This window comes from Puntigrus tetrazona, chromosome 15, assembly GCF_018831695.1.
Source record: "Puntigrus tetrazona isolate hp1 chromosome 15, ASM1883169v1, whole genome shotgun sequence".
Lineage (NCBI taxonomy): Eukaryota > Metazoa > Chordata > Actinopteri > Cypriniformes > Cyprinidae > Puntigrus > Puntigrus tetrazona.
The window spans coordinates 18,330,523-18,344,568 of NC_056713.1; the positions used below are offsets into that span (position 1 = coordinate 18,330,523).

The 14,046-nt window shown below is 33.8% G+C and overlaps 1 protein-coding gene across 16 annotated transcripts in view; it reads right to left on the reverse strand.

Moving 5' to 3' along the window:
* The window catches only part of nbeab (neurobeachin b), a 242,452-nt gene that overhangs the window by 14,942 nt on the left and 213,464 nt on the right, over positions 1-14,046 (reverse strand). For all 16 annotated transcript variants that reach the window (XM_043258653.1, XM_043258656.1, XM_043258668.1 and 13 more), the window contains 2 exons: positions 12,803-12,955; positions 8,023-8,193 (listed from right to left, as the gene is read on the reverse strand). In XM_043258653.1, the coding sequence (XP_043114588.1) occupies positions 8,023-8,193; positions 12,803-12,955 (324 nt within the window). The remainder of the gene's footprint in view (positions 1-8,022; positions 8,194-12,802; positions 12,956-14,046) is intronic.

The window sequence follows — 14,046 nt, forward strand, 5'->3', positions numbered from 1 at the left end:
ACACAGTTCAGTTGAATGGTAACAGTGTGGTAACTCTCTTTAACAGTGTAGTTAAACTAAATGTAGGAAGCTAAAATAATAAATAATATAAATAAATAATAAATAATAAATCATGGTTCATCGATTAGCCAGAGGCACATCAAAATACATGCACTCTTATTTCAGTCAATCAGATACATTTAAAATCGCTTTTTCCAGTGTGCATGCATGGATGTGTGAGCACATGTTCAAGAAACAAGATTGTATGTGTATATACATATGCCACGATATATTTATTCAAAATGAGACAATGTGAGTGCTTAACACTCTCATGCAGTGTTTCATTCCTACTCGAAAACAGTATAGTAGAACTTATATAGAACAACTTACAACGTGCAGGAAATACCTAACATGGGCAAAGGCATACCACTATCACTTTAGCTATAGAAGGTCATATTAAATCATTTCCAGGTAATAAATATAGTACATGAATAATGCAGTGCTATCGATGTAACATTTATTGCAATATAGGAACTATTTTGCCTGCGTTTGTATAAACCAATCGTATAATTGTCATTAGGAAAATACAGAAAAAATATTATAGAGTTCAAGTGATTGGTTATTGGCATATTATTTAGACAGAATTCAAATTTGATGGCTACACCCTTATAGTGTCAAACATGACAATTTAAGATTAATATCATGTTTTGCTCCAAAATCACCATATAACACCACTCTTGTTTGAAAGGGTTAACTTCTGTCTTTACAAGTTTCTTCTTATCAAAGTGATTCAGAAAAAACCCAATTGTTTGTCTTCCATGTTATTCAGCTATAGTGATATCTGATGCATTTGTCCATATAAGGGATTTCCTGGCTCTAACTTGTGAAATACATATTATGGTACATATGGTCCATAATGCTCACATCATCTCATTTTGGGTAAAAATAGATAAAAGTACTTTGTAACACAGTTACTTGAGTAGTTTTTCCAGCAGACTACTTTTTTACTCTTATTTGAGTCACATTTCTATTTGTGCTTTTACTTGTACTGAATTAAATGATTCTTTAAGCAGCAATACTTTTACTTGAGTGCAATTTCTTAGTACTCCATCCACCACTGACATAATGTGAATGATAACATCCTTTTTTGAGTCCAAAGCACACTTATAAATCATTATGATGTCATTAATATTTAGGCATTTACTAGGTGCTTTATCCAAATGAAAAAAATCTGAAGAAACATGAATATGTATATTTAAGAAAAATATGTATTTAAAAAATATTAATTATATTAATGCAAATATGTGCTTTTGAAAATATATACCATGTGTATATCTTTGAGTAAACAAAAACAGTTATTTTGGATTAATCGTTAGATTAATACAAGCATTTATATAAAATGTTATGTACTTTTGAGATGCTATTCATCAAAAAAACATGAATAAAGTATCACATCTGTTTCAACACTGATAGTAATAAAAAACACGTACAACCCTGTACAGCTAAATTGAATGATTTCTAAAAGATCATGCGATACTGAAGACTGGAGTAATAACTGCTAAAAAACAGTTTAATATATCTTCACAAAGAAAATAGTTATTTCAAATTGCAGCATTTTTGGTCAAATACATGCAAGATTGGTGAGAAACTTTTATACACATTTTAAAAATCTTACAAACTCAAACCATTTCAAAAAGTTGACCTGAGCTGCTATACAATAAGATTTATGTTTTGCCTTTTATGTGATATGAGCCATAAACACAGATGAAGAGTCAAAAATCAATAAAGAAAGGACAGAAACCCATTCATCCCTCACTCCGCACACATCCCTCACGTTATGTAACGCTGACAGACGCATGTCGCCGCGTGTTGGTTATTGATAGGCTGTATGTTTGTGTTTGTTTGTGTGTGTGTGTGTGTGTGTGCGTGTGCATGTGGAGAGTGTGCGTGTGTGCCACTGTGCACGGTAGCATTGACAGACACCTACAAGCTCCCCTCGGCTGTTCTGAGGCTCTGATCCCATCAATCTTTCCTTCCCGCGTGGAGCGCCTCCCACAGTCTAACAGAACAGCTCTCCCTCAGCGCTCTGAAGCCTGGACGCTTGTGTCAGATCAAACGTCTGCTTTATCCATGTCACCACACCGGCCAGATCTGCATGTTCAACTTGTCACATGATCTGCACTGCGAAAATTTTCTTTCTTAGTACGTCCGGTAAAAATTCCAATAAATAAAGAAATACAAATATACTTAAGATATTATGTCTGAAAAAAAACTAAGTGATTTTATTTTAAAAACTATGACAAAAATATCTGCCAGTGGAATAAGAAAAGAAAACAGGATATTTTTTAAAAAAGGGAAGGAGAGTGTGTGTGAGAGAGAGAGAGGGAGAAGAAAAAATATATTTATATATATTTCTACTTTTCAAGTGAATCAAGCAAGTCTTGATTTTAGAATGTTTAGATATATTCTGTAGACAAGACTTTTTTTGTACTTTACACAAATATAATTTGAGCCATTCTGAATTCAAAACTCTAAATTGAAAGATTTTAATGTTGCATTCGCAATTTTTCTCATAGAAGTTTAAAGAAATGTGTAATATATTTACTATTAATAAAAGTAATGATAATAAAAAAAAATAAGGTTTTGTTATATACATAATATATGCATGTGTTGTGTATGTCCTATATATATATATATATATATATATATATATATATATATATATATATATATATATATATATATATATATATATATATATATATAAATATAAATAGGTTATGCTTAAGTAGATATTTTTACATTTATATATACACAATAAATATACACAATAGACACACACACACACATACATATAAGTGTCTACATATACACACACACACACACACACACACACACACATATGTGTGTATATATATATATATGTATATATATATATATGTATATGTATATATATATATATATATACATATACATATATATATATATATATATATATATATATATATATATACATATATATATATATATATATATATATATATATATATATATATATATATATATATATATATATATATATATATACATATATACATATATATATACATATATACATATATACATATATATATACATATATATATACATATATACATATATACATATATATATACATATATACATATATACATATATATATACATATATACATATATACATATATATATATATATATATATATATATATATATATATACACAAAAAGTTTTTTGCAATTAATTGTAATTAATCACTAAATATTACATGACTTCTAATCTTGTTTTTTTTATTTACATAAGTCTGAATTTGTTCAAAATAAATATCCTATTTCACTTACAGAATTAAAATGGTGTGCGAATGATGTTTCAAATGATGACTTCAAAGCACGTTAAAAGCAGTGAAACAAACCTGCAGAATAACAATCATTAGTGCAGCCGAGATGCGAGGAACTGAGGAAAGCAGTTCTCACTGCAATACTTCAAACGGGAACAGATCATCAAACTTAAATGATATCATCTTGGCCTGACCCTGGTGGCAAATTCGACACAAGCAGAGCTCTCACGACTCAGTGCAATCACATTTGGTAACAATTAAATGTCAGTCTGTGCTCCTTTACGATGCTGTCTGTCAAATAATAATGCGCTCACATTATAGTTATTTTAGGTTCGACTCAGGAACAGGGGTCACGATGTCTGCTCAAATAATGTAATCTGATCTGAAGATCTGAGAGAAACAGGCAGCCATGTGGAAAGGATCACTATATTTCTGCCTTCCAACAGTGAGGACAAAAAAGAAGGGAAAATTCCTCCTAAAAGTCCAGAAATATGAATATAAAAGGTATCGTATCAAGAACAATATATACACAGTATCGCTCAACACTCTGGGGTCAGGACGATTTTGGAGTGTTTTTAATTTTTTTAATGTAACGAAGTTACTTACATTCAAGGCTGTATTTATTGGATCATAAACACAGTAAAAATTACATTAATTGTAGAATAACTGTTCTCCATATTAATATACTTTAAAGTAATTTATTCCTGGCAAAACTGAATGTTTAGCGGTCGTTTGTTCAGTCTTCGGTGTCATATTCATTCTAATACGTTCCCTTGTCATCAATTATCAATGTTTTGCTGCTTAATATTTTCATGGAAACAGTAATATATTTCATACAACCACGATATAAATATATATATATATATATATATATATATATAAAAAACATTTTGTTCTGGATGCTATTAATCATGATTAATCATGCGACAACACTATATTTAACATTTTTAATATTACAATAATTTTTTTGGTTTTCTTTTGTTTTGATCTAGTATGTAATGTCCAGAAAAACATCCTGCATTTGTAACAACTGCACCTTGTTACACATCCATGTCTAGAGTCAAAGCTCCAGCTAAGGTTACAGTATATGAGGAGCACATCCTTTAAGTCATATCAATGTTGCCAACAGACTCGCAGTGAAAACACTTTATCACTAACAGAAATCTGTAACCCTTAACTGACAGTTCATTACTATAATCCAGGTTAAGCCCCTGCTCTTTACGGCTGATAAGAAACACCTCTTGCATAAGCCGTACACTGATTGTCAGAGGTATAATCTGCCACGCTCAGATGGACATAAAACATCCATCATAACCTGTGACATGTCAATCACAGCTCCCTCCTTGGGTCGGGAAGATGTCAAAGCTCTGATGCTCATCTTTGGCTCTTAGAAAACCATAAGTATTTTTTAGGTTGTGAGTGTAGTGATGGAATGTAAAAAAAAAAGAGAAAAGCTAAAACACCTGAATCTAAAAGGTAGGCCTTTTATGTGTTCATGCAGGCCTGCGTAGAATAAAGCGCCTTAAAACATGTTGACAGCAAGGCGGATGAGGTAAAAACTTCATTTCACAAACAAGTTCTCACCGCAAAGCTATTCACACTCATTTTTGATTCTAAGCCAAATCAGCATGAATCATTTGGCATCCAGTTAAAAAATGGCATCCAATAACAATAAAAAAAGACTAAAAAAAAGATCCAAGAAAGTTTATTAAAATAAATAAATTAATAATGATATTTTATTAATATTAACAGACTGCAAAAAGGTACTATATACAGAAAAAAATTATCATTGTAGACTTTAAATATAACTAAAATAAATAACCATCAAAAAAAAAAAAAAAAAAAATTAATTTATAATAATTTGTGCCACACATTCCAAACTATTTTTGTGCACATAATATGAGTGTGCACTGTTCATGTTTATTATGCATATATAAATACAAGCACATTCATGTATATATTTAAGAAAAATATTTTGTTTACATAATATATTTATATATAATAAAATATAAAATATAATATTTATAAATGCATATATACTGTATGTGTGTGCATTTATATATACAGAATAAATTAACAGCACACATACATATATTATGTAAACAAAAACTTAATCATTAATGATTCAAAATTAATCATCATTAATCAGATCTGTATTAATAATCATATTAAAATAAATACAAACAGACTATACTAATGTACTAAAATATAACATTAATAGTGTAATCAGTAATAATAATAATAATTACGTCTGTTATTTTAAACACAGGTGCACCTTACTCTCGTCTTTTCTTACACTGACATGCGTAAAATTAAAATGCTTATTAGCGACGGATAATAATTCACAAGCAGTGCCATTATGTTTACATGTGATCCAAATCTGGCATGTTCTTCATCCGTAAACGTTGTTTTTCTCGTGACACAACCCTGCCAACAAGAGTCCAGTGACTCCATCATCAACCGCTGCCATTTTGATTTGACTCTGGAACGAGTTCTGACCCTTAACTCCAGAGTTTGACATTTTAAGGCAGTAATTGCAGTGCTTAATGTCAGAGCTGTGGATGCACCTGTCACTGGAGAATGAATCAATAGCCTGAAGGTGACGGTCACATTTCTGAGCGAGATACCATGAGCTGTCCTCCATCTCCGGTTGAGAAACGGTAGAGAATTTAGCACACTTGAGGTCAGTAGATTTCGTCTGTGAGGTTATTCCTTTAATGTTTCGAGCTCAAGGGCCATTGGTTAACTAGCAAAAACTCCTTCATGCATTTATCGAGTCAAGTTGAGGTCATCTTTCCTCAAGTGTCTGAATGCCGGGTGTTTAGATGACATAAAAAGCAATATAGACTTTATTAATATACAGCATGGAACATAAAGGCTTCTCAATCTCTAGGACTGACAAATAAAAGCAGGTTTTCTGGCTCTTCCGAGGCTAACAAACCTTGCTGTCAGCTACCATTGCTCTGGACTGCTTGTGAAGAACGCGGCCACATGAAAGAAACATAATTGCTATTGTCTGGAATGTAGAGCCGAATGATGAAAAGTAAAGCTTTCTCCATATTGTTTGATAATTAGCCCCCCTGTTTCGTGAGTGATTTGCATAGTGGTCACTTGACAAATAAAGGCAGTCCTGGAAGTGACAGTATATAAATGACTTGTTTTGCAGACAGCAGATGGTGGGTATCACAGGGAGCGGGAGAGATAGAGGGAATGTGAGCGAGAAAAAGAGGAGGAAGGGAGGGAGGAATGGGGTACATACGGCTGCAAACACGCTGCCTACCAGCTGCTGCTGTTCAACTGGAGTCATATCCACAAACACAATTAAGTCATTTTCGAAACTTCCACCAGTCAATGAAGAGTATTGTGTGGAAAATCAATAACATTGATTTACATTGTAATGGCTTGATTAATTCAATTTTGGTAGGTTACCGGACAATAAATAAGTACTGCTCTATTTCTTTTTTTAACTCTAGTTTTTTTTTTTTTTTTGAGTCCTTAAAACCAAAACTTTTACATTTTGTTTTCCTGAAACTGAAAACTGAAAAGCCAAAAATTGGCAGCTAACTAAAATAAGGTTAATTTAAAGTACAAAATTACTAAATCAAATCAATTAAAGTTAAATACATATGACAAGTAAACTTAAAATAAATAATTAAACTGGAAAATTAAAAATATAAGCCGTATTAAATACAATAATTGCATACACTATATGTATATTGTCCTCATTTGCTTTGGATAAAAGTGTATATATTATTACATATTAAATATATATTGAAATCTATGCACATATATGAAGGAAACACACATATATGAAGAAAAACTTTTACTTTGGATGAGATTAATCATTTGAGCACTAATATATATTATTGCATATATATATATATATATATATATATATATATATATATATATATATATACACACACACATGTACAAATAATACTGCAGTAATGCTCACTTGTGCACTATTTATGCTATGGACATATGTGGTTCATTGCGGAAAAGATTGCTACTACTGCTATATATCAGAATTTATAATTTTTTGCATGATGGATAATAAAACAGGTAAAACTAAAAAAGTACATTAATGAGGGCTCAAAATAGCAGAGACTTAGCATGTGATGGTGACTTTGCATGAGCAAAAACCACTTTCAGAAATCTGTCTGATGCCTTTAATGGCACAGACATTATCAACAGTACCTTTAAGTGAAGTATTTTTCTGTAGCTACAGATTTAGGGCTGCTAATTTTTACTTTGTAGACGATCCAAAGCACACGAGTAAGCAGTCTGAGTTTCTCTTTCCCAGAGGACATATTTGCATGGCAAGATCTGAATGACATGTACTGGCAGTCAGATATTCAACTGAAACTGGGTTCATTCATGCCTGAACGGCGGTTGACGAATGCTAATATTGCAAATCTTCGTTTTTAAACCTGTTGCATCTAGAATCCTTAAAAGAAAAGCTAACTGCAAATGTATCAGTTTCAAATCACCCCGCACTATTTAGCTATAAAACGTGAGCATAGACAGCGGTCCATCTAGTGGTGACATTTATAAAGAGTTTTACCCTTTTCTGACACAGTTCCAATTGCATAAAAAAAGAGATGTTAGGCGCAAATTCTGAAAGCCTGTTGCTGTTTTCATGGCAACGGCACCATGGCGACCTACCTCGCGCATCGGGGGATCACTGGCGAGGCTGTCGAGGTTGACGGAGCCCTCGTAGGTCAGGTGGTGAAAGACGTTGAGGGCGCGTGCCGCCTCGGGCCCACGTTGCTTGTAGCCAAAAATAAGGTCAATCCACTGGTGCAGCTGACACGACACAAACTCGCTTTCCAGGGCCTGTCAAAGAGAGCGGGGCAATTAGAGGTGAAAGGTACACATACACAACATGAACACAAACACACACAGACGCACAGACGTACACACATGCACAGATAAACACACACCCGTGGCGAGACGCTTCTCCATTCAGCTGACTGCAATGGCCACATAAACATCCAAAATGTAAATAAATAAGTTAAAAATAATGTAACATTTCTCATTCAGTAAAATATGATAGACTTAACGCTAACATTTAACCAATTCAACAACATACAACACAGTGAACCTATTTGGACACTTAGAAATTTGCATTGGCAAATGATTAATCGTGATTAATTGCATCCAAAATATATTTTTGTTTACATAATATATGTGTGTTGTGTGTATATTATGTATATATAAACACACACACACACACACACACACACACACACACACACACACATTATATTTTGAAAACATTTACATGTATTTACATATATGTATTTATATTCATATAATTTATATCATGCATAAATATATACTTGGGAATAGTTCACCCAAAAATGTAAATCTGTCATCTGTCATTCTGTCATCATTTACTCACCCTCGAGTAGTTTCAAATCTGTATGAGTTTCTATGTTCTGCCAAAAACAAAGGAAGATATTTTAAAAAATGTTTGTAACCAGGCTGCTTTGGTCACCATTGACTTCCATAGTAGGGAAAAAAATACCATGGGAGTCTATGGTGACCCAAAACAGCCTGGTTACAAACATTTTTAAAATATATTCCTTTGTGTTTGGAACAACAAAGAAACACACAGATCTGAAACTACTCGAGGGTGAGTAAATGTTGACAGAATTTTCATTTTTGGATGAACTATTCCTTTATTATATAAATGTCATAGTTCGGAAAAACTGCATTTATATAAAAAAACTATGTTTTTTTTACATAAATGTACTAGCTGGGAAAGTAATATATAATGTTAGCTATTTTGTCATGTTTGGGGTCATTTGTATTAGTATTAGTAATTTGTACGTCCATATTGTTTTTATACATTTCAATAGTTATTTAATAGTTAATAGTAATACAATTATTTTATCCTCACTTACTGCAGGTACTATAAACTGGGTGTTTATGGTACCAGACTATTATTTTTCATTCTCTTTTATTTTCGACCATTAACTAAGATCATTAATAAATTCAAAACACCATTCTATTCCGGTACAGGCCTGAATACTGCTGTTAACACTTAAAGATGCACAGAAACGCTTTATTATAGTTATCAAATCCCATCAAAAACTGACATACTGAGATAACAAAGGGATACTGAGATAACACAGAGTGGCACACAAATACACACTTTTTTTTTTTTCTCCCTCTCACACACACAAACACACCCAGGGCACCGCTGCTGGAATTTACACACTCACTCTCACATCAGAAATAACAGCTATTACCAACAGAGCAAGCCGTGGAGCGCAGGGGCTGAGTTCCCCCCAGGGCATGTCATTACAATCGAAAGTGACACATGCAAAGATGGGAACACTAAGTGAAAGAAAGAAAGGAAGAAATGGCAGGAGGGGAACGGAGAGAGAGGAAGGGAGCACAAAGACAAGGAGAGAAAGAGGGGATTAAATGAGACAGAGAGAAAGAGCAGCAGAAAGAGAAAAATAAAGGACAAGATCTAAGGACAAAATCGAGCCATAGCCTGTTTAAAAATGTATGTGCTTTTCAACCAACCTAACATTTAACGCGACAAAGCAAAGAACTACATTAAAAACTGACCACAAAATCAAATTAATATTTGTCGAAACTGGATATTTGTGTTGGTATTCCTGCATGTTTAGTGTATGAAATATGAAATTTTCTTTCCGCTGTGGACAGGGTTGCCAGGTTTTTACAACAAAACCTGTCTAAGTGCTAAACTGGCCCAGTCGTGTTTCGGGGGAGGTCTGCATTCTGAGAGGTAAAATGTATATTTTTTTTGGCAGGGTTCCACCGGTACAATTCAGATTCCCTGGGCTAAATGTGACATTATTGGGATTAATTCCACTCGTGGCCATGAAAAATAACCCACGGCAACGGTGTTAAAATAGATCAATTTTGGGAAAACCATGGACTTGGCGACACTGGCTGTGGATCACAAAGGAAGATATTTTACAGAATGAACTGAAAATATAGCAAGATAAATAATCAAACATGGTTTGTCGTGATATGTCATGGCATGTTTGACGTCAATGAAATCGAATGAGATCCACCTCAATTGAGATTTGAAAGCTATTAAAAGAATATGCTTTTTAGAAAATAGTCAACTAAATTTCAATACGTTCCTCACAAAACGTTATCATTTTGCTTTAGAAGATTTGAAATGCAGAACACCAGATGTACTATTATGATTATTTAATGTTTCTTTCCTGGTTCTGGTCTGGGAAGACTTACTAATATGTATGAATTAGTGAAACATTTATCTCTTTAAATGTAAAACTAAAATGAATCAGTATTCAGAACCAGTGACTTTTTTTTTTTTTTTTTTAAATCTGAAACTAAAACATGACTTAATTTCCTGAATAAATGATTTTTAAGAGTTGTTTTTAGTGAATCAAAAAATAAAATAACAACACAATAAAATACAACAGAAAAATAAAATATGACCACATAACATGAAACCCAGAACTTACTACACTTTTTCTATTTCTTTAAAACCAGACCAGAAGTAAATATTTTATTTACACCAGCTTGTGTTAAACTTGTATTATGGGCCTCAAAAATCTGAGTTTTACCAGACATAGGAAACCAAGCGGTGGGACCTGAACAGATTGTGCACCATTCAAGGCTTGTGTCGTACAGTTTGATGCGTCTGAGGTGTTTTGACATCCTCAAGCCCTTTCTTAAAGAAATCTCACTTTAACAGACAGCTACTTGTGTGATCTTTGGATATGTGCATGTGTAGGTGCGAGTACGTGTGTCTCAATAGCTGAATGTGTTAAATCAGTGGAAAAAAAAGAGGCCGGAGGAAAGGTCACCTCCACAAGACACACACACACACACACATACACACTCCAGCACTGTCACTGCATCTGAAAAGGTCAAGTGTGTTTCCTGTGGTGCACACACACACACACTTTCTCCTCAGGCTGCAAGGGCCACAGCACATCCTATAATACTTTTCTGATACACAATCAGTGGCATTATGAACACTGCACATACAATTCCCATCTTTCCCCATGCGGTTCTCTCATTTTTATGAGTATGTGTGTATGATACAGCCATTATAAGAGACAGAACACAATTTCGAGCCCATCACAGTCTACAGGAATTGGTGGACACACACACACATCCTGTCTGCTGCGAGCCAAATCATGATTGATGAAGCCAGCATTAGGGTAACATTATAAGGGACAGTGGCCAGGCCTGTCCTCAGTGACATCATTCAGGTCAGCGGTAGATTACATTAGTATCGAGCAGTGCACTACATTACGACCTTCACTGTGGAAAAACAGCACACCCAGGCCTGCAGAGGACCGGGATGCTGGTTCATTTGAACGAATCAGTGCGATCTCAGGGGAAGAGGCAGAAGGAAATGGATTACAGATTAAATACTAGATTAAGAATTTAAGATTCTGCAGATTCTGTTCAGACATTACATCAGTGGATGTAATATAGTTAGCAAAGCGATATGACATTACTGGACTACAAGTCCCCATTTTTTATGTGGCTTATTTGCATGGGCATCTTAATGAATATGTATTAAAAATGAATCATATTAGCTCACAAACACATTTTCTTTAAAGAAATTAATACTTTTATTTAGCAAGGATGCATTAAATTGACAAAATTTTAAAGTACAGACAATAAAATATATTTTAATTTTTAATCTTTAAAAAACACGTTACAGTTTTCACTAAAATATAAAGCATGAGTAAATAAAGAACAAAAGGTAGTTTAAATTATAATGTTTTATTAAATAAAATTTATAATTTTTGATTAAATAAAAGCAGCCTTGGTTGGAATAAAAGACTTCTTTTCAATGAATGAAAACATTTTTTTTTTCAAAGTAATTCTTTCTTAAAGGTATCAACAGAATTGTGACCCTGGACCACAAAACCAGTCATACGGGTAAAAAAAACCCCATAAATAAGCTTTCTATTGATGTGTGGTTTGTTAGTATAGGACACTATTTGTTTGAGATATAGATCTATTTAAAGAGAATCTGAGGATGCAAAACATCTAAATAATGAGAAAACTGCCTTTAAAGATGTCCTTAGTAATGCATATTGCTTATCAAAAATTTAATTTAGCCATATTTACTGTAGGAAATAGACAAAATATCTTCAAGGGACATGCTATTTAATTAATATCCTAATGATGTTTGGCATATTGTTTTTTTTATAATTTTGGCTCACACAATGTAAGGGAAAAAAACTATTTAGAGGAAATGTACAAGAATCCCAATCTGAATAGTTTCTAATATTCCCAAATCTAAACAGAAGAGAGAGATGGTCAGCAGAGGGCTCTGAGCTGGGAAAGGCTCACTGAACTCCCCTATTGTACAAACTGTGTGAATGACAGAATCCAGGATGTGCAGATTGTGTTCAGGACATGTGATGAAGAGAGCTGTTGTGGTTTTGTAGTGAGTTAGACTTACCATCCGGTTGATCCTGACAAAGTCCTCAGGTTTCTTTGCCCAGGCTGGTAGTTCTACATCACAAACAGGGACACCGTCATCCCTGTCACCCAGACAGTAGCCATTACTGTTCACAAACATCTCCGGCAGGTAGTAGAACTCAGGGATCAACTCCTGTGAGGTGACGAGGAGGGAGAAGAGGACAGGAGGGAAAGAACGAGCTCAAAATCAAATCCAAAAACACATAGATATAGTGATATAGGAAACGGGGAGTTAATATGCACACGCAAAAATACCAATGCTTTCAACATCGCATGTTTTGAAGTTCAATTAATCAAAATGTTGGCAATGTTTCAGACGGCCATGGAAAACGACCCCGGGAGACCAGTGAAGGACCATCAGAGTACATTTAAAAACACTCAAAGAGTGTGGGAATGTGGCAAACGCACGAAGATGGGGGAGGACGAAAATACAAAGGAAACATGAGAGATGACAGAAAACTTTATCAATGTTTGAAGTGAGCTGATGGATGAATCAGTTGTATTTGTTGAAGTACGTGAAGCAGGTCTGCTTTTGTTGTGGACAGAGGCTAAACTGAAATTTTGGTTGAGTAACCATGATTCGAAATAACAGAGGCAAGCGTAATGCTTAAATATAAAAAAACGTCTATATATGGATTGGACTGATAAAACTACCATTATTTTTTATTTTAAAAGTGTTGCATTGTCATTATGGATTATTACAGATGGTTCTAGAAGTTTAAATACACAAATACTACAACAGCTTTCATCGTTCCAAGGCATAATTAATTTTTTGCTTAATTTTTTGTGCTTCTCTGACCCTTATAGTCTCTTGTTCACTACAGCTGCCACGTTCCCAATTCTTCTCGATTCTCAATGCCATATCAGTGCAAATTACCCATAATTCCCTGTGAGAGACGCCTCTGTACATTGGGGCATGTGCACACGAGGAATGTGACCTCCTCCCCGTTTAGTGTCACTCAAAAGCCCTTGCCTTTGAAGAACCTTTAAAACCATTTAAAATCATTTAAGACCTCATTCTGCCTGCTCACATCTGAACCTGACAGGTTGAATGTTTTCTCCCCAATGCTGCTGTTTTGGATTCGAGTTGCTGTTATATAGCGTCTGTTTTAACCACAAGCTGTTTAACCAAGTCCCCTTGGTGTGTATAAGAGAGTTCTTTAAAGAGCCATAAAACAAAAGTCTTTCACATGCAGGGTCACAAGAAACAGTATGCCTACAATA